Genomic DNA, 26,972 nt, shown 5'->3' with positions numbered 1-26,972 from the left:
CCAGAGATTTACCTACGCCCACTGCTGGGTTACACAGCTCGTCGGGCTGTTCTCCATGTGAGACTGGAGACTTTTATCAAACTTCCTGGGCAGTTGGTACCCCTAGAAAAACGAACATGTGCCAAGAAAGGCAGCAAAGGGGGCTATAAAAGAACCTTTTTCTGAGCCCTTAAAGTTGATTTCATTATTTTGGCAAGCCAGTGATGCACTTCACCCATGTTCCCTAAGAGAAACCCAAGGACTGAAAAACTGCTGCTCTGAGTAAGCAGAAGTGGACGGTGGTGGTGGGTTTCTCAAGCACTGGCCCTGGGTCCTTACCAGCATTTCTCCTTACCAGCATCACCTTCGTCTTTGCCTTCCAGCTCCAGGGCAGCCTGGGTGCAGAGCTCCCGGGCACGGAGCCCCGCTGGGCTCCTGTCCTTGGCCATGGCCTCTTTCACCACGGTGTCGATGGACACGTAAGCAGCGTCGTAATACTGACACAGGCCTGCTGCTATCTCTGTCTTTCCTGAGAGAGAGAGGAGGACTGCTTGGTGACACTGGCACAGGAGGCATTGCAGGGACAGGCCCTGGAAAACCTCCAACAAATTTCAAAGTTAAAATGACAGTGGGAAAGCAAGTGTCCCTCCAGGGGAGGCCATGAGGGAGGCAGCTGCAGCGTGCATACAAACTCTGAATGCTAGAGCCAAGTGGATCATCTCCACCTCCCGTTCAGCTGAGGACTTGCCTTAAGCACCGTGGCCCACCAGGATGTGTTCCTCCTGCTTGCCCCTCTCCCTGCAGCCCTGGGCTGCAGCTCACGTACCTGCCCGGGGCGGCCCATGGATGATGACAACCATCCCTCCTTGGTGGGGCTGCGCCTCGCAACTCCCTGAGTCCGGGTCAATGCCCAGGTGGTGCAGGACAGCCCGAGAGACAGGATTCCCAGCCTCTTTCACCATGGACTCGGGACAGAATGGGACAGCTCTGTGACGTGCTGCAGTGCAAAACCAGGGGGAAAAGTCAGCCTCCTGCCTACCTTTGATCCTCACCATCCTCCCCATCCCCTCAGATCCCAGTAAAGGAGACTCGGTGAAAGCAAGATCAGATTGGTCTTTTGCTGCTAGGAAGGTGCAAATATAAAACAGCCAGTGATATTAGACCTGGTCCTATTGGCTGAGGAACTCATCCAGCCCTAGTCTTTGTGGCTAAGGGACACAAGGAAATATCCTGATTATTTCCCCAGTCTATGGCAGGCAGATAGGAGCTTGCTTTGGCTGCACTCAGAATTGGAAGAGGATGCCACAGCCCTTCAGCCAAGAGTTCCTCCACCAAGCTGGGGAACAGGCAGCTGCTAAAAGCACGGGCTTTCCCTGGAGAGTAAGGTGACAGAGAGTTCAGGGTGTATGGGCTGGAGTCCCTGCTGTGACCACAGGCAAAACAGACACCACCAAACCCTCACTGTTTTTCTGACCTGCTGCTGCCTTGCCCATGGCCTTGGCCTCAGCCTCAGCCCCGGCCTTGGGCTCTGCCTCTTGAGCCTTTGGCCTCCACTGTGCTCCATGATTCTGCAGCACCTCTGGAGGCAGCGTCTCACCCACGGCACGTGGAGGCAGAAAAAAGCTCTTTTGGTACTCAGACCCCACTGCCATCCGCAGGATCTGTGTGTGGAGGGAAGAGAAGCCATACACAAGATTCCTTTTCTTGCCTTTCATCACACAGACTCAACAAACCCATTTTCTGTCTCCTCCCTTCCTCCCAACAACACAAACTATTTAGTTTAGGTCCTCCCACAGCATGTCAGCAGAGCTGGCTTTGCCCTGGGGATTGCCTCCATCTCCCTGGCACAAGCCTGGGAATGCTGGAGTGCTGTGAAGCTTGGGCAGCGTGTACATGGGGCCCAGACTTCTCACCTTCTCCTCCTCAAGGTACTGCTCATCAAAATCCAGGGAGTAAAACTCAATGGGGAAGTTGCATGGGTTCTTCACCACCACTGTGGCCTCCACCCCATCGCTGTCCACCAGCATCCATCCCATCTTTAGTGCTGGGGGCCTGAACTCCAACCGTGGCTTCAGACCTTGTCCTGAGAGGTGCAGCTTTAAGCGATTGCTGCTCCCACAAATGATAAGCTCCAGCTCATTCTTGTAAGACCTCTGAAAAGAGGAAAGCACAGAAAACTCATCCATGAAGTCTCAGATGACAGGACCCCAAATACAGCAATGCTTGCCCCAAGGTCAGGGTGTTATCAGTCCCTCCAAGATGAATGGAAACCAGATATTTACTTATGCTAGGGACTAGAGCATCTGTAGTAGTCTGGGTCTGAGTAACTGGGATGAATGCTGGTGTGCACTGTAACTGGGTATCAGATGGCTGTACAATGGCCTGTCAGACATTTTCACCTAGTCATGCAGGAGTGAAGTGCTCATGGGAAAGGCCCTCAGGGTTTCAGTGTCCACAGTCCTGGCACTGCTGCATCAGGCAAACACCAGCTCCAGGAGAGAGGCAAATGAGCTCTTGCTGGCCAGAAATAAGGGTCATCTTCTCTGCTTAGTGTTTGGCTCTGGTCCAAGCCAGACACAAGATGGTTTCATTTCTTGAGCAATTAAAAGATCCCTGGGAGTGTGTGTGGGCACACAAGCACTTGTGTCCATGCTGGTACACACTGCCACTTTCCAAAACCCAGCAGCCACAGGCAAACCACTTTTGGGAATGCTTTGTCCTTTGAGCTGAATCCCCAGCTGCACAGGAATGTGCAGGCAGGCCAGAGCCCCAGGGACTGCTGGCAGCACCCCCACTACAGGTGACTGTCCTGCCGTGCCCAGGAAGGTGGGTGGTGGCTGTTTGGTCTGTCAGTCCTGCAGCAGGATGGGCCATTCCAGGATTATCCTCTGTGAGTGGGCAGCTGCTCTGCACTGAGTGTCACAGCTGCAAATACAGCTGGGCAAGGGGCAGGCTGAGGGGAGTTGGGCACATCCCCCCATGTGCCAAGAGGCAGCCTCAGAGCCCTGGTGCTCTCTCTGCAAGCTCCCTGTGGGCATTTCAAAGCACATCTCACGGGAGTGCACTGTGGGGTGAACTGAGCCACGCTGAGTACGGGGTTTGCAGAAGGCTCCCTGTGAAGGCAGAGCTCCTACCACACTCTCTGCACCAGGCCCTCATTTCCAGATAGCCCTGACAGGCCTCCTGGGCTGACACCTGCCAATCTCACCTCCTCCTCAGGTGTAAACTGGATATGCAAGTTCTGCCACTTTCCTGGATCAAGGGTTCCTTTGGAGGGCGTCACGTCAAAGGGACAGGGCTCGTGCTGATTGTTCTGGGCACAGAAATCAATAATGTGAGGTCTCCTCATGTTCTGAGACACAGACATGGTGCTGAGAGCACCCACAGCCAAACCAAGTGTGGCCCCAAAGCCCAGAGCTGGAGGGAAGCCCTGTAGACAGGGCAGGCAGATAGGGAACTACTGTCCTCAGAGGAGGAGGAGGAATGGGTGAAGATGGCAGCAAAGCAAAGCATCAGCTAATGGAACAGGTTGAGGCAAACCAGCCTTGATCTAGACCCTCAGAAGTTTCCTCAAACACACTGTAGACCCAAGTGCTCAAGCAGCCACAGAGCAGAAAGGGCAAGAGTCACAAAGAAAACCCAACCAAGTTCTGTGTTCAATGTCGCCTGTGCTTTACCCTCAGAGCAGGCTCCTTGGAAGCAATGAACCATTTGCAGGGTACTCGGAACCAGTTGAAGAGTCGGATGGTCTCAACCTGGCAGTCCCCAACAAGGATGTCAGAGAACTGCAGTCTGTTCTTGGAGAGGGTGAGTGACAGTTCCAACACAGTGGCACGGATGCGGATGCTGTACATAGGGCCTTCTGTCACCTGGAGAAGGACAGAGAATTCAGCAGAGCGTGCAGGTGACATGTGCTGCTGTGCCCAGCCTGCTGCCTGCCCCAAGAGCTGTGGTACCTCTATGGGCAGCACCACTTCCACGTCACCATACGGCTTGTGGGCACTTTCAAAGCGCACGTCGAAGTCCACGCTGTTGTTGGGGGGCAGGCAAATCATCTGGTCCAGGCCCACGCTGAAACCTTGAACAGATGAACACAAAGCAGCTGAGATACACACAAAACACAAAATGTGTACAAGCATTTAGGCCTTACAGGTGTTCTGGCTGAGAGGTGTGGCAAAAGCCCCAGGCTGTGCTGTGACCTGGACAAAATCTTAAGAGTGCACCTGAACACCCTTCAGACACAGTGAGCCACTGTGTGATGGAAGGGCAGCCTTGCCTCAAGGCCTCTTTTGGAAACCTCTTTTGATGCACCAGAGGATCTCACAGGCTGCTTCCTCAGTAAAGGCTGAATACAGGTGCTGTGAACCTGTGTGATCTCCAAACAAAGCACTTCCAAAATACAGCAGACCCCGCTGGTTGGCAAAACAAGCCCACAGAGTGTCCAAAGAAACTTGCTGCTTGTGGGAGCCAAGGGTGGAAGATGCTGAGAGGTGACCAGGGTGATGGTCACCATTGGCCCCTGCACTGAAGCGTTAGGGCAGTCACAGGCAGGCCAGGTCCCTGGGCATGGCTGGCTGTTGTGTTGTGTTGTTTAATTTCCCCCAGTTATTCCCCCATTTTATGTATTCTCCCCCCCGGTTTCTGTAAAATGGTTCCTCCCTCCCCTGATTTTCCCGCCACTGCCTCCCTTCACAGTTGGTCTCCATGGTTACCTCCTTCCCCCTCAACAGTCAATCTCCCCTTATTATGTGATTACCCCTCCCTTATTCTCCTTATAAGTAAGTTTTTCCTCCTCCCTGGGCCCAGTCAATCACCCCCCACTCCTCCCAGGTTTCCAGAATCTTCTCCTCTCTGGGGGCTGTGGTTGGCTGTGGTCCCGGGGCCCCTCCTTTATGTTGTATCAATTGGTTAGTCCCCTATGTCAGTTATGTTTGTACCCTTCTCTGATTGGCTGGTTGGGCTCCCCTCCTCTCTCCACCCCTTCTTTTTAAAACTGTGCCTCTCCCCCCATTCCTGGTCTCTTGCTGGTTGGCACTCTCCTTTCCTGTTCACATCCTCGAACCCTCAATAAACCGGAGTTAGCCCCCAGCCTGTGGTCACCTCTTTCTTTGTCTCACTGCACTTCAGTCCGCACCGCGCATCCAGCCCAGCCTGAGGCCAAGACGCCGAGGGGGGGCTGGCAGTGCATGCGCCGGGGGTGTCGGCCACCTAACTCCCTACTTCAGCTAGCCGGACACTTGGGCCAAATACGCCCTTGCGCAGGTTGGCGCCCAACGTGGGGCTCGAACCCACGACCCTGAGATTAGGAGTCTCATGCTCTACCGACTGAGCTAGCCGGGGCTGGCCACAAGAGTTCTGCCTCTACAGCTCCCAGCAGGGGCACTGAGAAGAAAAAGCTCAGAAACCTCCCCAGGTTCAGGGGCTTAAGCTAATCTGTCTGAGACACCTCCTTCAAGGGCACAGGAAGTGTCTCCAGCACTGCTTACCTGTGTCCTGCAGGACAGATACATCGACCTGGAAGGACACATGGATCTGCCCAGGGTTGGTGATCTTCAGAGAGTGTGACTCAGTGTAACCCTTAAGGACAGGGCCCATGTCCAGGACATATTCGAGCAGCTCAACTCTGCAAGGAATAAGGACAGTCCTTAAACCACAGCCTGGCTACACATCCAAGTGGATGGAGGATACAAATAAAGTGGTTATTTCTCTATTCACAGCTGTAAAAACTCAGCTCAAGCCCATGAAACCCATGGCCTGACCACCTGGCAATAACTTTGGGAAGTCAGGAGAAGTGCAGGTCCTAGGTTTGATCAGCTACTAATGGTACCTGAAAATAAAATTAGTTTAAAATGGACACTGGCCACAGCTCATCTGCCATGAAAAGCCAGTCTAGGTGAGTCCACTGGGCCTCCACTGCTCTCAGTGGAACTGCCTAGCCTAGTGTACAACCCGAGACTGAAACTGCTTTGGAGTCTAGGAATAAGGTTTGCCTGCACAGGAAATCTTCATTGCTCTGCAACCAGACCACATGAGCTGCTCTGCAGAGCATCTCCTTCCTGAATTGAAGCCTCCCGTGCTTGTGCTGCATCATGATGGTGCAAAGGGACAGGCCAAGTCACCTAGATAAGCCCTGCCACCCCACCAGGATCCAAACCATCTGATGTTGGGTTTTAAAGGGTTTGCTGACACATGCAGTTCCCTTCTCCTTTTGTTCAGTGTCACAGCTGCACAGCTGTTAGTTGGAAGCAAGACCTCAGCTGGGAGTTGTCTCTCTCAGAGCTAGGCAGCAGGGACAGAATCTATGCTGTCTGGAAGGGCTAGAAGGTCTGCACTGGGTCCCCCAGCTCTAGGGACAGAACCCCACACCTGTGGGGAGCTGAGCAGTGCAAAGCTCAGCGTGGTGCTGGGGAAGGGAGGACACTCCGCTGCTCACATGCAGCGTGTCACAGCCACCAGGACCAGAGCCCATCTGGAGTCCAGGCTGTTCCCAGCTCTGCAGACACAGGGAGCTCTCAGGAGAAGGGGACATGGCTGGGTGTTCCCACCCAGGGGCACCTGGAGATGGGGATGGGAGTCCCTACTCACTTGACAAGACTCTGGCACAGCTCCTTGTCAGGGAACCTGCTCTTCAGGGGATGGGATGGAAGAATTTGCTGCAGTTCTACAAAAGGTTTCTCTATCAGCATCCTCATCATCTCTATCTGCAGCTGAGTGTCTGACTGAAGAAAGGGAAGACAGTGGCTGGTTAGCAAAGGTCCCTCCCAAAGCCCAGCTTGCACCTGAGAAAGGATCCCAGCCCACTCTTGTTGGGAGGGGGTGTGGGGTCCTCCTGTCTGGCTGCTCAGTGCCTGTGACACCTCCTGCTCTCTTAGCCAGGACCTCATCTCCAGGGAAGTAACTCCAGCATCTTTGCCTGGCCAGACACTGTTAGCAAAGCTGATCTGGCCAGGCAGACAGACAAGCCAGGAACCCTCCAGAGCTCCAGACACTTGCCTGCCCCCAGCCTGTACCAAGGCAGCTTGGACAGAAGCTGTCTTGAAAGGGAACTGGCACCAAGCTGGTGCCTCGTGGAGATGAGCACCTCCAGCACAGCCCCAGGGCACAACCAGGCAGCTGCTGTTAAAGTCTGTAAATCTGGCAGGGCTAGGGTTGGGAACAATGAACTCCCCAGCAATGACCTGCATCTCCTTCAAAGCACCATCAACTCCATCCCTGGAGCATGGCCTTCAGCATCTCTCCCTGGGCCAGCCAGGAAGCTGCTGCAGCCCCAGAAGAGACCATGACCAGCGTGGCAGCCCTAGGGGCAATGCTGAGGTGACACAAGGTTGTCAGTGGGCAGGGAGGTCCCAGGTGTCATCAGGGCACCAGGAAGCTGCTGTGGGCTGCAAGGGGCTCAGGTGACATGGAGAGGGTGGCCTGTGCCAAACGGGGCTGCAGCTGTTCTTACTACAGTGCCAGAGGCAAGCACGCTGGGCTGCAGGTCCCGAGTCTTCAAGGTCTCAGTCTTTGGGCTCTGGGGCTTCTTCAGAACAGCTGATTTATAGCTGGGATCAAATATTTGCCGGCGTTTTATGAGCCGTTTCAGTGTCTTCTCATATTTTTCATTTCCTGAAGGAGGAAAGCATCCACAAAGAGAAGGGTGAGCAAAGTGCCAGTCCCATTTAAGCTGGGAAGTCCCCACCTCCCAACACTGGTTTCTTCCAGAAAGAAATCCCTCAAGACATCCATGGAAAAGTGGATGCTGCTGCTCCTCTCTGAATCTCATCCCTTGCAATGTCACACAGATCCAACCCTGCCAGAAGCCCTGCCAGCCTCTCTTACAGCTTTCCCAAGTCTTTCTCTCTAGCCATTGTCCTTCAGGACCCTGCCAGATGAGCTGGCAGGCTCTGCAGGTTGGTTCCTGGGACAAAGCCCACATGGGATCCTCTGCTCAGGACTCATGATGCAACCAGGGGGCTTGACTTGATCTGGGAGTCCTGCAACCCTCCAGGCTCGGTGGCGTTGGCATGAGCTGCCCTATGGGCACACGGTAGGGAACAAAACCAGAGGGGCCCTTCCTGGGGGCAGACAGGCAGTGCCCACCTCTGATGTTCCAGGGCAGGTCCAGACTGATCATGGGAAAGGATGCTTCTCCTTTCAGGCAGATGTTCTCTGGTTCCAGGTCACCCACTTTAAGCTGGTAAGTCCTGCTGAAGGCTCCTGGTAATCCTGGCATGTAAGAGAATTTCAGCAGTCGCTTCTTGCCAGGTGCAAGGGAACCCTGCAGAGATGGGAGAAGAGAGAGGGAATGCATCAGAGTGTTTGATGGGGGGATGGCTCAGGGGACAGGTTCTCATCTAGAAGAAACCATCAGACCACATCACCTTCATGATAAATATATTACAGTATTAGCTTTCACAATTGTTAGAGAAAATAAGATGAGTTTTATAATGATGACTTCTGTAAAAGAAGTTTTGCTAAATTTTACAGCTCTTTTAATGAGAATGTTGTGTTGTGTTAGCAATGTTGGTGAATAGTTGTTGCAGTATTAACATTTAACCAATGAAGGAATGGAAACCTGTTGAATGTGTGAAAAGTTACAAAAGACCAGGACTAGGACAACTGCACACACTCCATCTGCTGAGCAGGACCCGACACAGCGCCTCAGGGCTCTAGCGGTGACGCTCTGTCCCTGTCCTCTGTTGCTCTCTCCATTTCTCATTTTCTCTCTTTTCTGTCCCCCCTCTGGTCGGGACCATGCCCTTTCTTTATCAACAAACAGTTTTCAGATACAACACTTGCTGCGTTTGTGCCTTATTTTCATCTGAGAAATCTATCAAAAAGAATTCTCCTCTGCTCCCCTTACAGCAGGACAGGACAGTGACCCACACACCTGTGCCTCCCGCCGGTGTCGCCTCTGCCAGCAGAGCCACCCACCAGCCAAGGCCGTGGGGGAGTCTGTCAGGAGAGCACTTGTTTGACCTTCTCTGGCCCCAGCAGAAATTGCTTACAGCCCTGTCTCTCTCATGGCTGGGTTTGGGCTTTTCCCCTCTGACTTTTTTCCCCCTTCCCCACCTCCCCCCTTTCTTTTTTCCTTTCACACTCTCCTGGGCCACCTGACACAGGGCTGGGCTCAGTCACTTGTGCTACTTACAGTGGTGGGGTTGACCAGAAACACACCAGGCAGATGCTTATCTGCAGGGCTAGGGTTTAGCACCCAGTTGAGTTCAATCTTGCCACCATTCACCAGGGTGACATTGCTGTGACGAATTTCATTAAAGATCTGAAGAGAAGGCACAGGAGAGGGAAGTTACAGACCCAGGCCTGCTGCTGAGAATCTCCTTTCTCCCTCCTGGGTTTGAAAGCAGACACATCATGGGAGCAGGGACCAGGGAGGTGATAGGGGCACTTGGGAACCGGGGAACCCCCAGGCACAGGGCACCTGCACAGCACCAGGGAGCTCTGGCAGCACGCAGAGCTGTGGTAACAACCACGTGAGGGCCAGCAATAAATGAACCAGGGGACACAGGCCCTCCTCTGCCCTCTGAGGGGTCACCAACAGCCAGGAGAAACAGAGACAGCACTGAGGCATTCCAGAAGAAAAGACACCTGCATGCAAGTATTGGCAAGCAACATGGATGCAACAAGGGAGCCACCCAGGGCAACACAGACAGAGCCAGCAGCTGGGAATATCTGTGGGCTTTTGACTGGAAGAGAGTGAAGTGGGGATTATTCTGGGACAGTCTCTCCAACTGTAGTGACTGGAAGCCAAACTTCTTTCCTTGATCATTGTGTGGATTAAGCAAGAGCTTTAGACAAGAGCATCTCCTTGGAGGTCAGGCTTTAGGAGTGGACCAGCAGAGGGATGTCTCAGGGACACACCCCTCAGAGCATCCCCACTGGGCCCCTGCCTGCCCCAGGAGGCAGTGTTAGGTACCCTGAAAAAGAGGCATTCCCAGCATTGTGGAGAGGGTTGGAGATGGCCATTTTAAAGCAGCTTGGATGTCAGATGTGTCCCTCAAAGGTTGGACTTCCAAGCCCCAGAGCCAACAAAGGGGCTGGGAAGGGCAGGGAGCCCTGGAGCGAGGTGGGCAGGAACCTGCTGGCCGTGGTGCCAAGGCAAGGAGCTGTGCCAGGGATGTGTGTGGTACCTGTAAGCCACAGTTGATCTCCTGGGGCCTCACGAGGTAGCTGAGATGTGAGATCTCCCCAGTCACCAGCACCTTGTAGGTGGGGCCTCCCTCCACGTGGCACAGCGCCGTGACATCGGAGATGGTGTTGAGGTGGCCACAGAAGGTGAAGGAGACCTGCTGGCTCTCTCCTGGCTGCAGCACACCTGACACTGGCAGGATACTGAAAGCCTGCATGGAAGACAGGAGAAATTGAGCTGTTGAGCATGGCCATGGATGCAGAAGAGCATCTTGGAGCAAAGTGCAGCTGTACCTGGAGGGGCCTATTCCCCAAACACTGCCAGAATCACCCTCATCTCATCCTGCATCCATGCCACTGACCAGCGGAGGGACCATGGGGAAAATCTTCTCCCATACTCACAGATCAATGCATTAATTAGTACATTACAGGAAAGTGAACTGGGATGTCTCCTGGCACTAGAAATTCTCTCTGATGCACAACTTGCCTTTAAGAAGCATTTCTTACTGCTTTTAGAAAAGGAGGAGACTCAGAGTGAGAGCTCTTGGAGCTGAGCAAAGGACTCCAGCCCAGCTCATCTGACTCCTGCGGCTCTTCCCCTCTCTCTGATTTAAATGCTGCTTTCTCAACGTGCTACAGCAAAAGCTCCTGCAAAGATTTCCTATGGACCACCTGAGGAGTTCCAGGGAGAGCAGTGCCCTCCATAGGTGCTGCAAAGTGTCCTTGGGCAGCCCTACAAGGTGTCCTGCACAGCCTCTCCAACTACCAGCTGCTCCAGCAGCACTTTGTGATGGGCCTGCAGGGATGGGAGGCCCCTCTGTGGCCAATGCTGAGGGCCCCCAGTGGCACTGGGAGCTGCAGCCCTGCTTGCCACACTGACAGTGTGCAAGTGAGACAGATTCCCTCTTACCTCCTCTGCTTCGAGGGAAGTCTGCGGTGTGTCCACGGAGCAACTGACTCCCTCAAACCCCACTAGGAGGCGAGGGTATTCAGGAATTTGTTCTGCTTGCACCTGAAAAACAAGCCATTTTCTATGCTAGGAGGAAGAGATAGCCACTCTGCAAAGTCTCCCTTTGTAAGACAGCTTCAGGGCCAGCAGTGCAATAGCAGCTCTGGGTGAAAGCAGAGCCCTGCAAACAGGAGTCTGGCTGCCTTGGGAAGAGGCTCCATGGAGATCAGGATCATCCCAGCTGGCTCTGGCAAGGAAGCTGGAGGCCTTACCATGATGATGCAGATAAAAGCCTCATCTTACATTGTGAAGGCAAAAATTCCCACACACAACACAGGTCTGTAGGATCTGAGTGAGCTTCTCCAAGGAAAACTCTTCTATTTCTTCCTCCCACAGAGCCCATGTCCAGCCACTGGTCCTGCTGCCCAGCCCACTGTCAGGGCACAGGACAGCAGGGCAGCAAAAAGGGAGGTCAGCACGAGCGTGACTTGGTGGTGGCAGGCTGGGGAGGCAACACAAGCAGTAGATGTACAAGAAAATCTACCTTGTCTCTTAAAGACTGGTTAAAATCCTGCATTGTGCTCAGCATTCTGGCTGTCTCCACACATCTCATCTTGAAGTGTCTCCATCGAGTTATCGGGTGAACCAAATAGGTTGCCTTCCCCTTTGGTGGTTGGGGTTTGAATTTAGGTGGGTAAAGCTCATCTCTGGAAAATAACATAACAGCAAACCCCAGTGGCCAGCGGCAGTAACTTGTAGCTCTATGATCCCTGGTGCTAAGTGGCTCTCTCTCTGGTCTTGGGACCTTCTGGGCATCCTCCAGCACAATGCAAGGGAGGAAGGCAAGGAGCAGAGAGCAGCTCCTGCAGAGAGGACCCATCCCAAAGCAGAGGGGCCAGAAAGGCCTCCAGCAGCACTGTGGAAGCTGGGACTAGGAGCCTTCATCAAGGTGGACATGGCCTCAGGCCACAGAGGTCTGAGAAAGCAGCTTTCACCCCAGCTTTCCTTCCCAGGGGAAACCACTCTGGGGGCTATGCAGCATCAAACTGGTGGAAAACTATTCCCTGAGCATCCAGCCTGAGCACAGCTGCTCAGTGTCATTTGTCAGACCCCAGGCAAACAGCTTTGTTCTTTGCCAAGTACAAACAGGACACCAGCAAGAAGAGCTTCAAGGAGAGGGCAAAGGTGCACATACCTAAACCTGGTCACCTCGCTGTCAGACTGGAATGACCAGTGGTACTGGACGGGCAGTGGGCTGCAGTTGGTTATCTCCAGGAAACGCACTTCTTCAGTGCCAATCCTGATGCAGCCAAACTCCAGGGAGCTGGGCTGCATTTCGAGATTTGGGAAGTGCACTTCTCCCTGAAGGCTGATACGCTCCACAAAAGGATGGCCCCTGACCATGTCTATCTTCAGAACCTTCTCTTCTTTCCAGCTCTTAAAATCCAGTTCATAAGCTGGGTCAAACACGATGTAGAGATAGCAGGTCTCCCCTACATCCACTCTCACAGGCTGCAAGGAGATGAGCAGTAATTAATCACCTGTGGGATGATGTCCCAAGGTCTGACAGCAGCAAACAGTAAATGCTCCAAGTGAGCCCAGCATGGGCTCCTCAGTTCATGGTTCATCTCTCTACAGCAGGGGTCTGACTGCAGGCACCACAGTCCAGCCCAGGATCCCTCAGGCTCCCGTTGCTGTGCTCAGCCCCAATCCAAGGGGGTGGCTGCTGGAGAGCTGGCATGCTTTCCAGGAGACACCTTTACTGCATGCCTTGCCCAGACCCAGCTGCCTGTTCCCTTCTCCCTGTGCCTTAAAGCCAGGATGGATCTTCTCAATTCAGATAAGATTTTGATTCTTTCAGCAGCTTTGCTGATGCAGCTCAGGCCAGCCCACTGCTGATGCTACAGAATAAACTTCTAGACTCAAGGAGCCCCCAAGAGAAAGGTACCACCACATCCCTCCTCTCCAGACCCCACTGGAGGAGTCCAGGGCTGCTCACCTGGCCACCTGGGAGGGGCTGCTGCTCCTCATCACAGACCTGGAACGGCTGCTCCAAGTCCAGCATGAGGTCCAGTGGCAGCAGGCAGGTGTTTTTCAAAGACAAAGGCTGGTACTGCAGCCTCAGGACATCACTGGGTTTCTATAGAAACAGGAGACAGGGAAAAACAGCATCAACTAGACACAGACCTCCTTCTGCTTCTGCTGCAGCTCACATTTTTTCAGCCTCAGGAGTGCATTCATTTCTATCTGCAATTTCTATTTGTTGCTACCCTTCCAGGAGGTTTTTCCTGACAGCAGATGCTTTTCATGTTTAGAAACCTCAGCATCCTCTGGAGGACAGGGAAACACTCCCAAGTACACATGAGGGAATAGGCCCCCGAGAGGAGGTGGCTGCTAGAACAAGATCTAAAGCAGAAAGTGAATCCAGGCCATTCGTCTCCAGTTTTGTCTCTCTACTGGGCAGAACAGCACTAGAGGATCTTCACTCACTGACAGTCATTTCTCACAACCTTCCTGGCTCTAGCAGCCTCCAAAAGCACTTTGTCTGCACCACGTGTCCTGCAGCCCCTGCTACAGGCACAAGGTGTCTGTGGTCACAAAGCTCTGAGCAGCCTGGGCTCTTCCTTCCTGTCTGTGCATTGTGCTGGGCTTCCTGCATGGTTTAGAGAAACCAGAGACTTTGGGAAACGACTTCTGCACGTACTGGTACCAAACAGGTGCTGTGCCATAGAATGCAATAAATCAGTTTGTGTGCGTGGCATCGAGCAGAACCCAGGCAGAATCAGAGAGACCTGAAAAGCTTCTAAATGACATCTGAACTGCCTGTTCCAGGGATTCTGTACTTCACTGGAAGCCTGGGAACCAGAGGAAAGGCCTGAAACTCCAGAAACCAAATCATTAACCGTTTTCTCTTTTTCACACAACTGGCAGGAGGCAGAAAGATGATGCTGGATTGGGATCCAGAGACTAAAGGGCACCTGCTCTGCCTCAGTGTTATCATCACTGCAGTTGCAGGATGCCTGGGGATCCTTTGAAGCAGAGGAGGCTTAGGGAAATGCACAGAGCTGTACCATACAGCTGTACCATCAAGCATCCATGCCAACAGCAGAGAAGGCAAAGAGACGCAGGAAATGTTGGGTTTTTCCTTGTCAGCCTGAGGAATTCACAGGAATCTCCAGATTTCCCAGCTTCCCTACAGCATCAGTGTACAGACATCACCGTGCCTTGGAGGGTCCTCAAAAGCCTCCCTTTACAGTGAGCACAGAAACTGGCATTTCTCTGGAAGTGGCCACCATCTCCTTGGCACTGCAGCTGGAACTGCACTTTTACTTTGGGGAAGTCAAACACCAGTCTCATCTCTAAAAGCATCTTCACTCACTATACAAAGTGCCTCAGGAAGGGTAAAGAGGGGCTTCAACACAAGCACACACCCCCCTCAGCCATGCTGTTAAATGCCAGCATGCAATCCAGACTTACCTTCTCCACATAGAAAGAGAATTCTCTGGCTGATACTTCTATAGAGGGGTGAATAAACTCACAGGTGATGATTGTTTCTATTATCCTCTCCATCTTGGGGGCTGTCCCAGTGATAGCTTCACAGAACACATAATCCTGCACCTCCTGCAAGCAAGAGTCACTTGTCACCAGTGGGTAGTGGCAGGGCTCCCTGCAAATGCCCTGCACCCACCATGGGCCCTATTCCTGCCACAGTTACAGTCACTGCCCCCTTTTATTCCTGTGCTCAATTGTCTGTGACACTGCACCCCAATAACCACAAAAGCTACTTGTGAGAAACCCCCTCCCTTGACATGGCTTTTGTTTTACTCTGTGCTCACCCCAGACAAACCACTTGACACTTGTTTAATTCACTTTCTTTTTGGGCTCCTAGTCTAAGTGGAACTTATTTCTCTGCCCTTCTTTGCTGTCTCAGCATGCAACACTGCTTGCCCCAAAAGAGCAATATTTCCTTCCACCCTTGCTTTGGGATCAGCACTGGGTTTTGGTAGCTGTGGGATCACAATAAAGTCTCAGCTGGTCTGATGGTGGCCAGCAAGGAAAGCAACTGGTGCTGCCACAGAAACGTGTAGCCTTAAATCAGCTTTGTGAAGGCCCCTGCTCATCTCCCCAGGCAAACGTCAAGGGACGGTGGAACAAGCCCAGAGGAGGGGATCTCACCTGTGGGATGCGGGAGAAGCCCCGCAGCACCATGTCCTCAGACTGGCCTGGATGCAGGTCCATCGATAGTGGCTCCAGCCCAAACACAGGCCTGGCACGTTTGGGGCTCCGAGAATCACCCTTGGCCTTGGGGCTACTGAGGGCTGAGACACTCTGGGCCTCCTCCTCAGGTGGGCTGTAGCATTCTGCACTCCAGAAGAGCTGATGGTAACGGCGGCCCTTGTTTGTTACTTTGAACTGACGAATACAGGGCACCAGGCTGGAATAGAAGGCAGGATGGAAAATAGTATGGGAGTAGCTATTTCCCTGGTCATCAGATTGCTCCCAGTGAGCAACCTGAGGTGTTAATTGCTTGGAGACTATCTTCATCTCCAGTTCTTAATGTGGACCAGAAGTAGTGTGTGATAAGCTGCCCTTCTGATGTCATTATTGCAAAGAGAAATATGTTTATAACGGTAATGTAACATTTCCAGGTGAGGATAACAGGACGTGGTGTTTTCCCCCAAAATGTTTGTTCTGGGGTGATTCATACTGTTGCTGTATTTTGTGTTAATCTGTGCCCAAAACTGAAACTGAATCTTTGAGATGCTGCCCTTGGGGACCTTGTGTGTGGGGGCAGGATTGCAGACATTCCTAAAAGCTGCCTCAGAGGCAGTTTCTGGATGATCCCAGCAAGCTGGCAAAAATCATCTGCCTGCTCCAGGAGAGGAAACCAGGGGAGCAGAGCCTCTCTCATTCATATCAGCCTTGGCTCTGCACTGGGAGCCATTTGTAGAAACTTCATTTTGCAATTAGAAACTGTTTGGAAGTGAACTTGGCAAACTCTGCTGGCAGCTCTGCCTCTGGAACTGCTCTGTGGGCTCCCGCCTTCCTGGTGGGGGTTGTCACCCTCCTGTCTCTTTGCTCCCAGGGCCCCTGCTTGCCTGGGAGGTGCCACTGGGAAAGGGCAAGGACAGGAGAAAGGATCTTCCTTCCCTTGGTCCCTCAGCCACATGGAGGGACTGCCTCATCTGGGCACCATTTCAGGAACCTTTTGTCCTGGGCAGCCTGTGAGATCATTACTTGATCAAGCCAGGACATCAATGTATTGGAACTAAAGACAATTTGTGGCAATTTAGCAACTGGTTTCCCTTTCAGTGGCTTTTGAGGGTGTCTAACAACTCTCAACTGCCCATCACATGTTTGTAAAGGAATCTCTGCCTTTAGGGAAGCAGTCAGGGCTTTGAACACTGAAGAAGATCTTGCCTGAAGGACTACAGAAAAACTGCTCCTTGTTGAGACAGGAGGAGAGGTGGGAGTGGAGAGATCTCCTACCTGAATTGGTATCCCAAGTTGAGCTCTGGGGCGAATGGTTCATCTATGACAATTGTGGTGCCAATGCCGAAAGCCTGGAGATAGACAGTGCTCCAAAGGCGGTTCCTAATGAACAGCTGGACAGAGTCCTCAAAACCCACAGTGTCATCCAGGGTTGCTGTGACAGTCACAGGAACCTCACCCCTAGCAGGGATCACTCCTTCACTGGGTTCAACAACAAAGCAGTAGGATTTGGAAGCCTGTAAGACAAGCATAATATGCATTTAGGATGGAAACCATATACCCTGGTGTCTTGTGGGATATAAGAAAAAGAAAGACTAAAGAGGGGAAGATACAAATCCTGAAGGCTTAATCTCCCTGAAGTTAAGCTACAGTACTGGGCAACAGCAGAGTTCATACAACCTGTATTTTCCCCTCCTTTTAGGGACTCACCCAATTAACCCCGTCTTGCCCAACCCAAGGGATGCTTATCCTCAGGAGAGTGTTCCCTCCCCAGTCTTTCTCTGCAGTGTGGGCCAAGGAAAGCTGCTTTCTTTCTCTTGGCCTCTCACAAAGGCTCAAGGCCAGAGGAAGTCAGGACTGCTCAAATCCCACTGCAGAAACCACATGGCTGGAGGACACTGCTGAGAGCCTGAAGAATATATCTCTGCACAACCAGGTAGGCAAAACCCCAACACCAAACGATTCTTTCCCAAGGGGCCATCAGTGCTTCTCAACACCCCCTGAAGGACTGAAGCCCTCACTCCCCACCAATCATCAGCTGTAGAGAGGTGCCCCAGGGCCCTCTGCTTTGGAAAAGTCACCTCTAAATGCTTATAGCAGAGCAGGAAAGCAGGAAGCAGAAAGAAAACTGGACAACATGTGCTCTGTGAGCATGGCCCACTCTTCCCAAGAACTCTTGTCATCTGCTTTCTCATGGACTTCATGGACTGAGCAAGGGAGCTGGAAGGTGCCCAAAGGAGGGGGAAAGGCCTTGCACCAGCACAGCTGTACAGACACAGCTCTGCAGGTCTGGCCCTGGCAGGAGCATGTGAAACCCAACCTTTACACACCATGAGCACCCAGCCAAGGTGCACTGCTCCCTGCAGAGGCTGAAAGCAGAACTCCATTGTGGAGTCAGGAAAAGCTGCCCTGGAAAAAACCCTCGCTTCAGAATGACATTTATCTCCCAAACAGCTGGGAAAGCAGCAAGAGGAAAATTCACACCCCTCCCACATGGCCTGATGCTTTATCCACAGACCAAACAAGTCCATAGCATCAGGTTTTATCCAGCTCCACAAGTTCAACACACCCAGCATGAAGAAGAGAACAAACCTCAAGCCCCTCACAGATCTCCCCCTCCAGCAGACATCCCAGCCAGCCCCAGGCCCAGCCTACAAGCCCTTCCTGGCTGCACCAGCCCTGCTCCCCCTGCCAGGGGAGCAGCCCCAGCTCCTTCTGCCCTCTGCAGCCCCCACACATTAAACAGCCTTTCTCTGCAGCTGCTCCCCAAAGATGCTCTTCAATAGCACAGAGATCACAGGCTGGGGGTGCACAACTCCCACACTTGTCTTTGTGTGGACAGCCCAGATGGCTTGACCCCCAGCAGGTGTGAAAATTGCCTCCCCACCAGCAGTCTGAGGACAGACCTCACACCCTGCTCTCTACTATTAACAGCAGTTTGGCACAAAGCAAATGCAGATGGGACAGGGAAACCACAGTGAAACCCATGCTCTGGGGAGCAAAGGACCACAGGTTTCTCTTGATCTCGGAGCTCCAAAATGTGACACACACAGCTAAAGACAAAAGATAAAATTAAGGGAGAACTTGTCAACCCAGATAAATTTCTGCTCCAACCTCTCTGCACCTGACTTCACTGAGGGGTGCCCCAGCTAAAACCACTCCAGAGCCAGGTTCCTCTTGCCTCGCTCAGAGGGAATATTGGAGTATCTTGCCTCCTCTCACACAGGGCAATATGGAAATCTTGCATTTAAAAACCAAGTCATGGCTGCTACTGACCAGTCCATTTCCCTGGAAAACAGCCCCACGGATACTTACAATGTCTACCCTGAAGGCTACAGGGACGAGACATTCACTGAAGAGGGTAAAGCTTTGTGAAGCGGGTTGTAGAGCTGGGATCCTGCCAAACTCTAACAGAGTTGGACTTGGGTAGATTTCATCCAGCCATCCAGTGCTCCGTAATTCTACTCCCTGTTCCAGGAAGCAGGCAAGAAAGATTAAAAAACCACCCAAAACAAACCACAACAGGGAAACCTAAAAAAGCTTAAACAGCTCAACCCTGCTCAAGTAATTGCTTTAGGGACAGCTACCACGCTCCAGCTGAAATGCTGGGCTTTTGTGGGAAAAGAAAAAGAAAAATACAGGTTCACCTCCAAATTTAAAAGGATTAAGGTAAGAGAACCTTTCAAACTACAAATTATTGGCCCAAAGGTAAAAGCTTTGCAAGAAATCTCTAGTTAAGACCAGGCTGACAGTTAAACAACTGGTTATTCTGGTGGGGAGAAACCCTCCTCTTTAAGGTAAGCAGCCTGATAGTTGAAAGCAACTGTTTTGTCAAACTTCAGGCTCCCTGGCACAGCCTGCATTGCCTGTCCTTCCTGTTCACTGATTTACATGCAGTGCCACAATGGCCCAGGTTCAGATGTTTGGTGCCATCCAGGGAAGTTGGCATCATCATTTCATTATGTTTTAATATCAGTTTAAATCCTTGCAACCACTCTTCAAATGCCAGCTTTCCTTTCTTTTACAGAAAGCTCAAGGTTCCCAGAAGTCTTCTGACATCTTCTTTTGTGCTCAGAGAGATGATATTTTAAAACAGACGTTTCCAAATTTAACAGCATTTTAAAGATTAATTAACTAAAACTCCCCTCAATTCCAGCTTAGATGAACTACCTTCTGTGTCAGACATTGAGATCACCACCTATGAGGCACGGGCTGTTTGTGCCACCCATCCCTCCTGTCCTTCTCCACAGCAGCCTGTGGCTGTTTTCCCTGGCAGAATCCCTGTCCCCTGTGCACCATTGCAGGAGCAGTTGCACACAGGCTCACAGCTCCCCTTGCACTCACCCGTGGGTGTCTCGCATCCCCGAACACGCCGACGAGAATGTTGGTGCGATGCTCGCCCACTGTCTGCACTTCGATTACAACTGGGATCTCTGCAGTGCTGAAAGGCTGGACAATCCCACAGGGCTTGGGGCTGCTGTAGAGCACAGGAGAGTCCTCCTCGCGTTTCTGGAAGGGACAGAGTGAAATGCAACTTCAGAGGGACCTCTGAAGAAACTTTAGACTCCTTAACATCCACCGCAACAGCAACTTAGACACACATTTAAAACTCCTCAGGACAAAGGTAAAAGGCACAAACAAGCTGCAAGAATTGTAGGCTTAGCACTCCCAGGGGATCCTGCAAGGAGGCTGCCAGCACAGCCACTGGTGTCTGTGGATGCAGCAGCTTTTCACAACCCTCTAAGATCTCCCACAAGAAAGCACCCTGAAGACTAGAACATGAACTGTTTCCTTGGGAGGTTAAACTGCATCCTAAAGTTTGCATTCAGGTAGGATCCTGTTCTTAGCAGATCTTTAAGAGTGAATAGAAACCAGCAAGGTCTTATCCAAACCCTTTTTTCCCCTAATAATCTCCCCAATAATATTTGACAGGAGCAGGTGGATGTGATGCCAAACCTGGGGAATAAGCCCGTAGCAGCCAGGAAGGCTGGTGGAATTTGTAACAAAGAGCTTCCTCTCATATGGCACCTTCAGGAGGCACTCACGGTACGGCAGGATTATAGGGAACACATTCAGCTCAGGAACAACACATCTGGGCAAAGAGATGACCCCAAGGGAATCAGAGATACTGAGAGAATGAAGAACATTTACCCCTAAAGATTGTGAAATGGAGCAGAACACATTGGTCATTAACAGAACCAGACCCTGACTCTCAGCAGGCTGCCTGGTGTGTCCCAAACCAATGCAGGGTGGCTACAACCAGCACAACTCCATCTCTTGCAGGAAGAAGGAGAGGGGGCCCTCGGGAAATTTGTTCCACCTCAAGCACCAACACCCAGGCCAATAAATGATATCATTCCTGGTCCCTTTAGAAAAGGGCCCAGGACCATGCTGGGCTGTGAGCAGAGGTGCTTTTCACCACAGGCTGCTGTCCAAGCACTGCTGTTCTCATGTCCAGCTGGCACAACATGAGGGCATTAACCAGCACTTCTCCTTGGGAGCTGCAGCCAGCAAAGCCTGTGCAAGGCAGTGCCTGGGGGAAGGGGAAGGTACCTGGCTATGATGAACACCGTTGCCACTTCCTTAGCAATACCCTGCAGGTCCACCAGCAATCTCCGTTTGAATCTCGTCACGGTGTTGGAACAGAGGGTCACCTGGTGGAAAAAAGAAAAGTAAATTCTTCCTTACAAAAGCTCATTACTCACATGTGATATCCTCCAGTTCCTGAGGGAGGATTTGGCCTTAATTCTTCTGCTGGTCCATGTGTAGAGCACAGTCTCAGAGTAGCAAAAGCCTTCTGGCAATACCAGATTTGTCAAACACACCTTGCTATCACAGCATAGGTCAGCTTCATTAAAACATTAGACTAAAGCTCTACACACCACTGTATTCAAATTAAGGGGCCAATTTCTCATCTGACTACAATGACATAAATGCAGAGGAAATCTGACTTGAACACAGTGAGTTCAGCTTTACAGAAGGAGGCTGAGGGCAAAGAGTGGCCCAGCAGGTGCTGGGCAGTTCAGGGCTGCAGAGTGTTTTGTCTCCACTGGAGATCCCTGCAGTGAACACAAATCATTCTGTTCCCCAGGAGAGGAGAAATAAGACCAAGAAGAAAAGCTAACTGCTTTATACAATTACATCTCCCTAATAGACACCTTCTGCCCTCATCCTTGCTCTGCCCACTTGCAATCAAAGAAATTGCTCTCAAAAACACAAGAATGGCTTCAGGACTTGACTATATGGTATTGATCTCAGTGTATGATTTTGGAAACAAAACAGTGCTCCCTGAGGAACATCCCAGGTAACCCAGCTAGCAGAGGCCTCCCAGCAGTGCAGATCTCTCACTCCCAGGATGCTCAAAGCTGGCACCAGAGCTAAAGCCCTCCCACACTGCAGTGAAGCTTCAGCCCTGGTGCTGAAGCGTCTGTGGCTGGATTCTTCCCATACCTTAATATGCTGGTGTCCCTGAGGGACAATGGTGCCTTGGCTGGGATTAATTGTGAACTCCCTTGGCTCCATACAGAATTTAATTCCCTTGTCCCAGGATGGGTCACCTTCTTTGTGTATTTGATCAAAGCTGCTCACAGCCGGCTGCATGCCATCCTCCGACATGCGGAGCTTGAACGTCACGGGTACCACGGAGTTGTTAGTGAGGCAAATGCTCTTGGTGCAGGGAAAGCCTAGGAAAGGACACAAATATCCATTTAGGCACTCATCATGGCATGACTCCTGGTGGGAATATCCTGGCAGGATGAAAGTGTGATTGGAGTTGAGCTCTTTATTATCTGAACTACAGCTCACCAAGAAGCTGCATGAGGAATTAACTGTCACTTAGTTCCCTTTGACACTGACTGCAGACTGCAGCCTTGAAAATGCCCACTCCTAACCCTGCTGAACACTGCAAGCTTCTCTCTTTGTGATGGGGAGGAGCTCCCTCACCTGCCCCAAACCAGCACCAGTTCTCTCAGTGATGAGTGTGCACCCAGACCGAGCATTTACTCTGAGAATTCAAGCTGTAAAATTCCCTGGTAAGTCTGCCAACACTCTCACCATTTTCAAGATACATAAACAGTGAGTTGTCATTGAGAAGAAGCTACAGCAAAAGAAAGTGAGGATGGAATCAGGAACTAGAACGTGATGCACTTAATGCAGTTTCTCTCTGCAGGACCCTTAAAGCATCTCTTGGTTTGGGCCAAACAGACTGAGCACGTGACAGCTCAGAGCCCACTCAAGTGGGGGCAAACCCCAGCCTTGCTTTGAGATTAGCAATTAGGAACCAGGTCCCACCTCACCCAGAAACAGGGACATCACAGCCATGCTGCTCACTGTGATTGTGCCTGCAAGGGGATCCCCACTTAACTCTGAGATTTGCAGAGATACAGCCACTCATGGTGGGGATGTCCTGCAGAGCCCGGAGAGCAGCCACAGCCTGATCTGCAGTGCACATCTGGCCGGGCTGGCCACCTCTGTGGGGAGGAGAATTCTCCCCAGGCCTGCTCACCAAGAGTCACTGGAACACAGATGGGGAGAAAAAACAACTGCAGGTGCAGCCCAGAGCTTCTCTGTGCCCATCAACAGTGATCTCTGCCAGCTCCAGCAGGGACTCCAGCAGGGAGGCAAGAGAGGCACAAAAAGGACAAACCCAGATGTCAAAACCTCAAATGAGACTGAGGTCAGCACACGCAGACAACAGTCAATAGCTGAAAAGAAGCAAAGATACAACAGCTGCCTTTCTATTCTGTGGTTTTATTTGATCTCACAATGGCAAAATGCCCCCTGAGGCAGCAGCAGCCCTGCAGTTCACAGCCTGAAGGGCTGCTGTGGCAGATCATGAATGAGGGGTGCTTTTATGTTGGAAGGCACAGATCCCTGACACTGTGTCCCAGCCCAGGGAACACTCACCAAAGGAGACGTCCCCGAAGTCGAGGTCAGGGACATCGAAGTATAAATCCGGTCCAGTGACGGTGCCCCTGGATGGCGAGGACAGAGCAGGAAATGGCTCGGTTAAAGGCATTGCAAAGGTCCGGCTGTCGTGGCTTGGGGACACAAAACCTGGGCTCAGGGCACCCTGGGTTCCCAACCAACACAGCCCCGTGTGCTCAGCACAGGGCCCTGGGCACAGGAGGCCGCTCAAGCCAAGTGGCAGCAGCCAACAGCCCCTGATGGGCAGGCAGGAGAAGCCCCAGGATGCTGGTGGTCCCATGAAGGACCCTGAACACACACTCCAACGTGGCTCTGAGCCTCAGTTTCCCCAGCTGCAATGGGATGGACATCAAGGTGTCCCCACAAACTTCTGTAAGCAGCCTTTCCAGCCACAGGTTCCCTGCTTTGCTACTTCTTAGCTGGAACTGCTGTTCCCATAGAGAAGCTTTCGCAGGAGAGTTTGACCCACACAATCATTACAGACAGAGTTCTGAGACATGAATGCAGGGGAGCCCCAAACATCCTCTGAAAAGAGCAGCAACAGTTCTACCCAGGGCACAGATGAATCCTAGAGGAAAGGACCAGCTTGTCAGCAGTGCACAGCTGGCACAGCCAAGAGCAATAGCTGCAACAACCAAACAAGGCTGGCCTGAATCTAGCACACCACCTCACCTGTCCTTGAACTCAGCAGACACACTCCAAAAGCCACCAACACCCTCTGAAATCAGCACTTGAAGCTGCACAACGTTCACCAGTTGATTTCATGTATTGATGCCAATCAATGCCCACTCTGCCTTTTGGTTCAAAATCAAGAACCAGTGATCTGTGCCTTGTGTTGTACTCACAGGACTGCCCCTGGCTCTGCTCTGCACATCTCAACAAGAGACACCTGCCCTTGCTCAAGGAGAAAGCTGCTTATGCAGAAACATCCCATGACCAGTTTGGGGGAGGGACAGAGGAAAATCAATTATTTGATGGTGAAAGGTTCCCTCTTGATTTCCAAACTAAAGAAGCAGCACTTTTCCTCCAAAAACAAAGCCAGCATCATTGTTTCTCCACTATGGGCAGACGTACGCACCACTTTTCTCTTGCTAAGTAGTAACTTCATTGTTCCTTTTTGTCCATCTCCCTTATCTTACTGGTATAATCAAATTCAGGCTGTTTTCATTTCTTGACTGCCTTGAGCCAGTGCCTCCCAAGAGCAGCAGCCCAGCTCCAAAGCTGCAGAGCAGCCAGCATCAGCTCTCCTGCTTCCACTCCATTATCCCAGCAGCACATGGCTCAGGCTGGCAGGGACAAGCCCTCGTGCTGCTGTGGTGCTGAGCACTGAGCTCTGCCTCCCCTATGATCAGCCCTTCTCGCTTTGGCTGGGCCAGGATTGTCTCTTGCCATGGCACCAGCCCACGGGATGGTGCCCCAGTCCTTGGCACAGTTCCTGCTGCACAGTTCCTGACTCCCACATCAGCCCTTTGCTGGCTGTGCAAAGGAGGCACCAGAGCCCTCTGTGCACAGGAGCTGGGAGCACAGCTTGTCCCCACAGCATGGCTGGGAGAGGGGAGCTGAGGCTGCTGCTGCCCATCTGGCAGGGATTATTCACAGGAGTTTTTACAAACACTGCTGCTGCTGCAGAATGACCCAGGCTGGCCCATCTCCAAAACCCTGGGGGCCTTGCTGGGTGTTCAGGTGGGACATCCCAGAGCAGCTGCTGCCCAAAGCTGATCTATCCCACTGCCTGCCATGGCCCAAGGCACAGGGAGATCCCTGCAGGGAGGAGTCATTGCAGCTCCTGGGCACCACACAGGGCAGCAGGCAGCCTCACACTAAGGCAATGCCAGGATCACAGCAGAGATTCACACCTCAGGCAACACCTTTTTTCTCTGCTCGACCCCAGAATGAGGTAGGTGGGGGATGTCCCAGAGACAGCTACAGATGTGCCCACCCAGCTCCCAGGGTCCTTACTTGATGGTCAGGATCACAGGTCTAGGAGATCCAGCCATACTGAACTGAAATTCTTTCTCAAAGCTCCCCAGCACGGTGGCATCGAAGGAGACCTGAACAGTCTGGGTCCCACCTGCTGGAATGATGCCCCGCTCGGGCTTAAACTTGAAATGGAAGTCCACATCTGTGGTTGAAGGGATATAGGTGAAGGGAGCATCAAGAGCTCCTTGGTTAATCAGTTCCACCTGCAGAAGCAAGAAAGCAAAATGGAAATACATGTGGAATCTTCCCTTCTTGTGAGTTATTGTCTAATGATGCAATGAACACCCAGAAAAGGCAGAAGATGCTTTGTGCTGCTGAATGGCAGAAGTCAAAATATACAACAGGACAAGTTCTGCCTTTGGGTTTTCATGCAGAGCAATGGCAACTCCACAGAACTGCAGTCACCCTGGCTTATCCCATGGACACAGAGCAGTGCCCCTCTGCTCAGCAGCACCAAGCTCATTGAGAGCTGGCCCTGAGAGCCCTGAGTGGGGTCATTGCAGCTGCAGAGTGAATCAGCCCAGAGCTGCTGCTGCCCCAGTGAGCACAGCTCCAACAGCACCATCTACTCATTCACCTTTTCCCAGACCATGAAAACAATACATTGAGAATGAGGCATCAGCATCAAAATGTACAGACAGCACCATCTTTTGGTAAGAAAACTCAGCATGTCTTTCCCTTCCCCAGCCATGCTTTTGAAAGTTTCTGCCATGAGGTAGGGCCTCCTTTTCTACGTCTTTCAGTTGCGCTCTCATGATTTTTTTGCAAACTTGACACTACTGGAGGCGAGGAAAATAGATAGAAAAAATCTTTGCTTTATTCCCAAGTGTTGTATTGTGTTTTTATCACCCCAGTCTGTTATGGTTTTGATATTGTTGTTTATATCACCCCAGTTCTCTGTTTGTTATGGTTTTGCCATTTTTGTGACCTTGGCTGAACCCAAAACTGGCTTGCCTCAAGTTATTTCACTCCCCCCAGCCTGTCAATCCTTCCTACTCCCCGCCCAGCCCCCCAAGTTTTTCCGGATTCATTCCCCAATCTCCTCCCCGGACTCCTGTCAGTCTCTTGGCCTCCCATCCCCTCTTTCCAGAACCTTCCACCAGCGGCGTCGAGTGATTGGCCACAGCTCACGGCCCTCCCTTAGAGCGTTTCCTGATTTGTTGCCCCTCTTGTCACTCTCTCCGGTTTCCACACCCCCAGCTCTTCCCATTGGTTGCTCGCTAAATCCCGCTCTTGTTTCCACGCCCATTTGTAGCCCAGTAAAAGCTCCCTCACATTTAGATCTCCCCTCAGGCGTGGAGCTTTTCCCAAGGTTCTGATAAACCTCAGACTGAACCCTACGGAGAGTTAGCTCTTTTTTTCTCCACCTTAGCCAGCCAATGCCTTCTCTGCTTTAGGGGCATACACCCCTGGCTGCCCTCCCGTACTCCCAGGCACGGGAGACTGTCCCCCATATCCCACCATGTCAGGGCTGGCTGGGCAGTGACCGACGGTCAGTGAGGACATGGTGACACCCAGGATGAGTTTTCTCCTTCTAGAGCCAGAAATGCACCAAGGCTGAAGTGTGGTGAGGGACTGGTCAGCAAGGGAAAGAACTCCCAAGCTCTTTGCAAGGGCCAGCACTGAGCCAGGAGGCTGGATGGCTTTCCTGTGACTTCCAGGAATAGGCAGGGACACTTGACTGGAAGCTGTTTGCAGTGGGCTGAAGCCCAAGGCAGCCAGTTTGTTGCAGCTGCTTCTGCAGAGCCCAGTCCAAAGGGGCCTTGTGTCTGGCACTGCCACAAAAGCCTCTGAACAT

At 52.0% G+C, this 26,972-nt stretch overlaps 1 protein-coding gene, 1 long non-coding RNA gene and 1 other non-coding gene across 3 annotated transcripts in view; all 3 read right to left on the bottom strand.

Annotated features, from left to right (window-relative positions):
- Window positions 1-26,972, bottom strand: part of LOC134424502 (hydrocephalus-inducing protein-like) — a 49,706-nt gene that overhangs the window by 14,322 nt on the left and 8,412 nt on the right. The window contains exons 8-34 of the mRNA XM_063168320.1: window positions 25,154-25,377; window positions 23,174-23,241; window positions 21,719-21,951; window positions 20,822-20,922; window positions 20,225-20,360; window positions 19,613-19,777; window positions 16,547-16,785; window positions 15,233-15,491; window positions 14,534-14,677; window positions 13,056-13,196; window positions 12,252-12,568; window positions 11,360-11,489; window positions 11,018-11,119; window positions 10,110-10,319; window positions 9,113-9,241; window positions 8,062-8,239; window positions 7,427-7,587; window positions 6,565-6,698; window positions 6,413-6,472; window positions 5,466-5,602; window positions 3,936-4,057; window positions 3,657-3,848; window positions 3,188-3,292; window positions 1,893-2,132; window positions 1,454-1,640; window positions 806-976; window positions 335-508 (exon numbers count right to left, since the gene is read on the bottom strand). Of these exons, the coding sequence (XP_063024390.1) occupies window positions 335-508; window positions 806-976; window positions 1,454-1,640; window positions 1,893-2,132; window positions 3,188-3,292; window positions 3,657-3,848; window positions 3,936-4,057; window positions 5,466-5,602; window positions 6,413-6,472; window positions 6,565-6,698; window positions 7,427-7,587; window positions 8,062-8,239; window positions 9,113-9,241; window positions 10,110-10,319; window positions 11,018-11,119; window positions 11,360-11,489; window positions 12,252-12,568; window positions 13,056-13,196; window positions 14,534-14,677; window positions 15,233-15,491; window positions 16,547-16,785; window positions 19,613-19,777; window positions 20,225-20,360; window positions 20,822-20,922; window positions 21,719-21,951; window positions 23,174-23,241; window positions 25,154-25,377 (4,459 nt within the window). The remainder of the gene's footprint in view (window positions 1-334; window positions 509-805; window positions 977-1,453; window positions 1,641-1,892; window positions 2,133-3,187; window positions 3,293-3,656; window positions 3,849-3,935; window positions 4,058-5,465; window positions 5,603-6,412; window positions 6,473-6,564; window positions 6,699-7,426; window positions 7,588-8,061; window positions 8,240-9,112; window positions 9,242-10,109; window positions 10,320-11,017; window positions 11,120-11,359; window positions 11,490-12,251; window positions 12,569-13,055; window positions 13,197-14,533; window positions 14,678-15,232; window positions 15,492-16,546; window positions 16,786-19,612; window positions 19,778-20,224; window positions 20,361-20,821; window positions 20,923-21,718; window positions 21,952-23,173; window positions 23,242-25,153; window positions 25,378-26,972) is intronic.
- TRNAR-CCU (transfer RNA arginine (anticodon CCU)) lies at window positions 5,247-5,320 on the bottom strand. Its single transcript has one exon. It is a non-coding gene; the product is annotated as a tRNA-Arg (tRNA).
- LOC134424144 (uncharacterized) lies at window positions 16,564-19,763 on the bottom strand. The gene is made up of 3 exons (XR_010029351.1): window positions 19,613-19,763; window positions 18,584-18,736; window positions 16,564-16,785 (listed from the first exon to the last, which is right to left on the bottom strand). It is a non-coding gene; the product is annotated as an uncharacterized LOC134424144 (long non-coding RNA).

Source organism: Melospiza melodia, chromosome 13 (assembly GCF_035770615.1).
Source record: "Melospiza melodia melodia isolate bMelMel2 chromosome 13, bMelMel2.pri, whole genome shotgun sequence".
Classification (NCBI taxonomy): domain Eukaryota; kingdom Metazoa; phylum Chordata; class Aves; order Passeriformes; family Passerellidae; genus Melospiza; species Melospiza melodia.
Note: the sequence above shows the minus strand (reverse complement) of the source record. Positions and strands in the feature narration are given on the sequence as shown.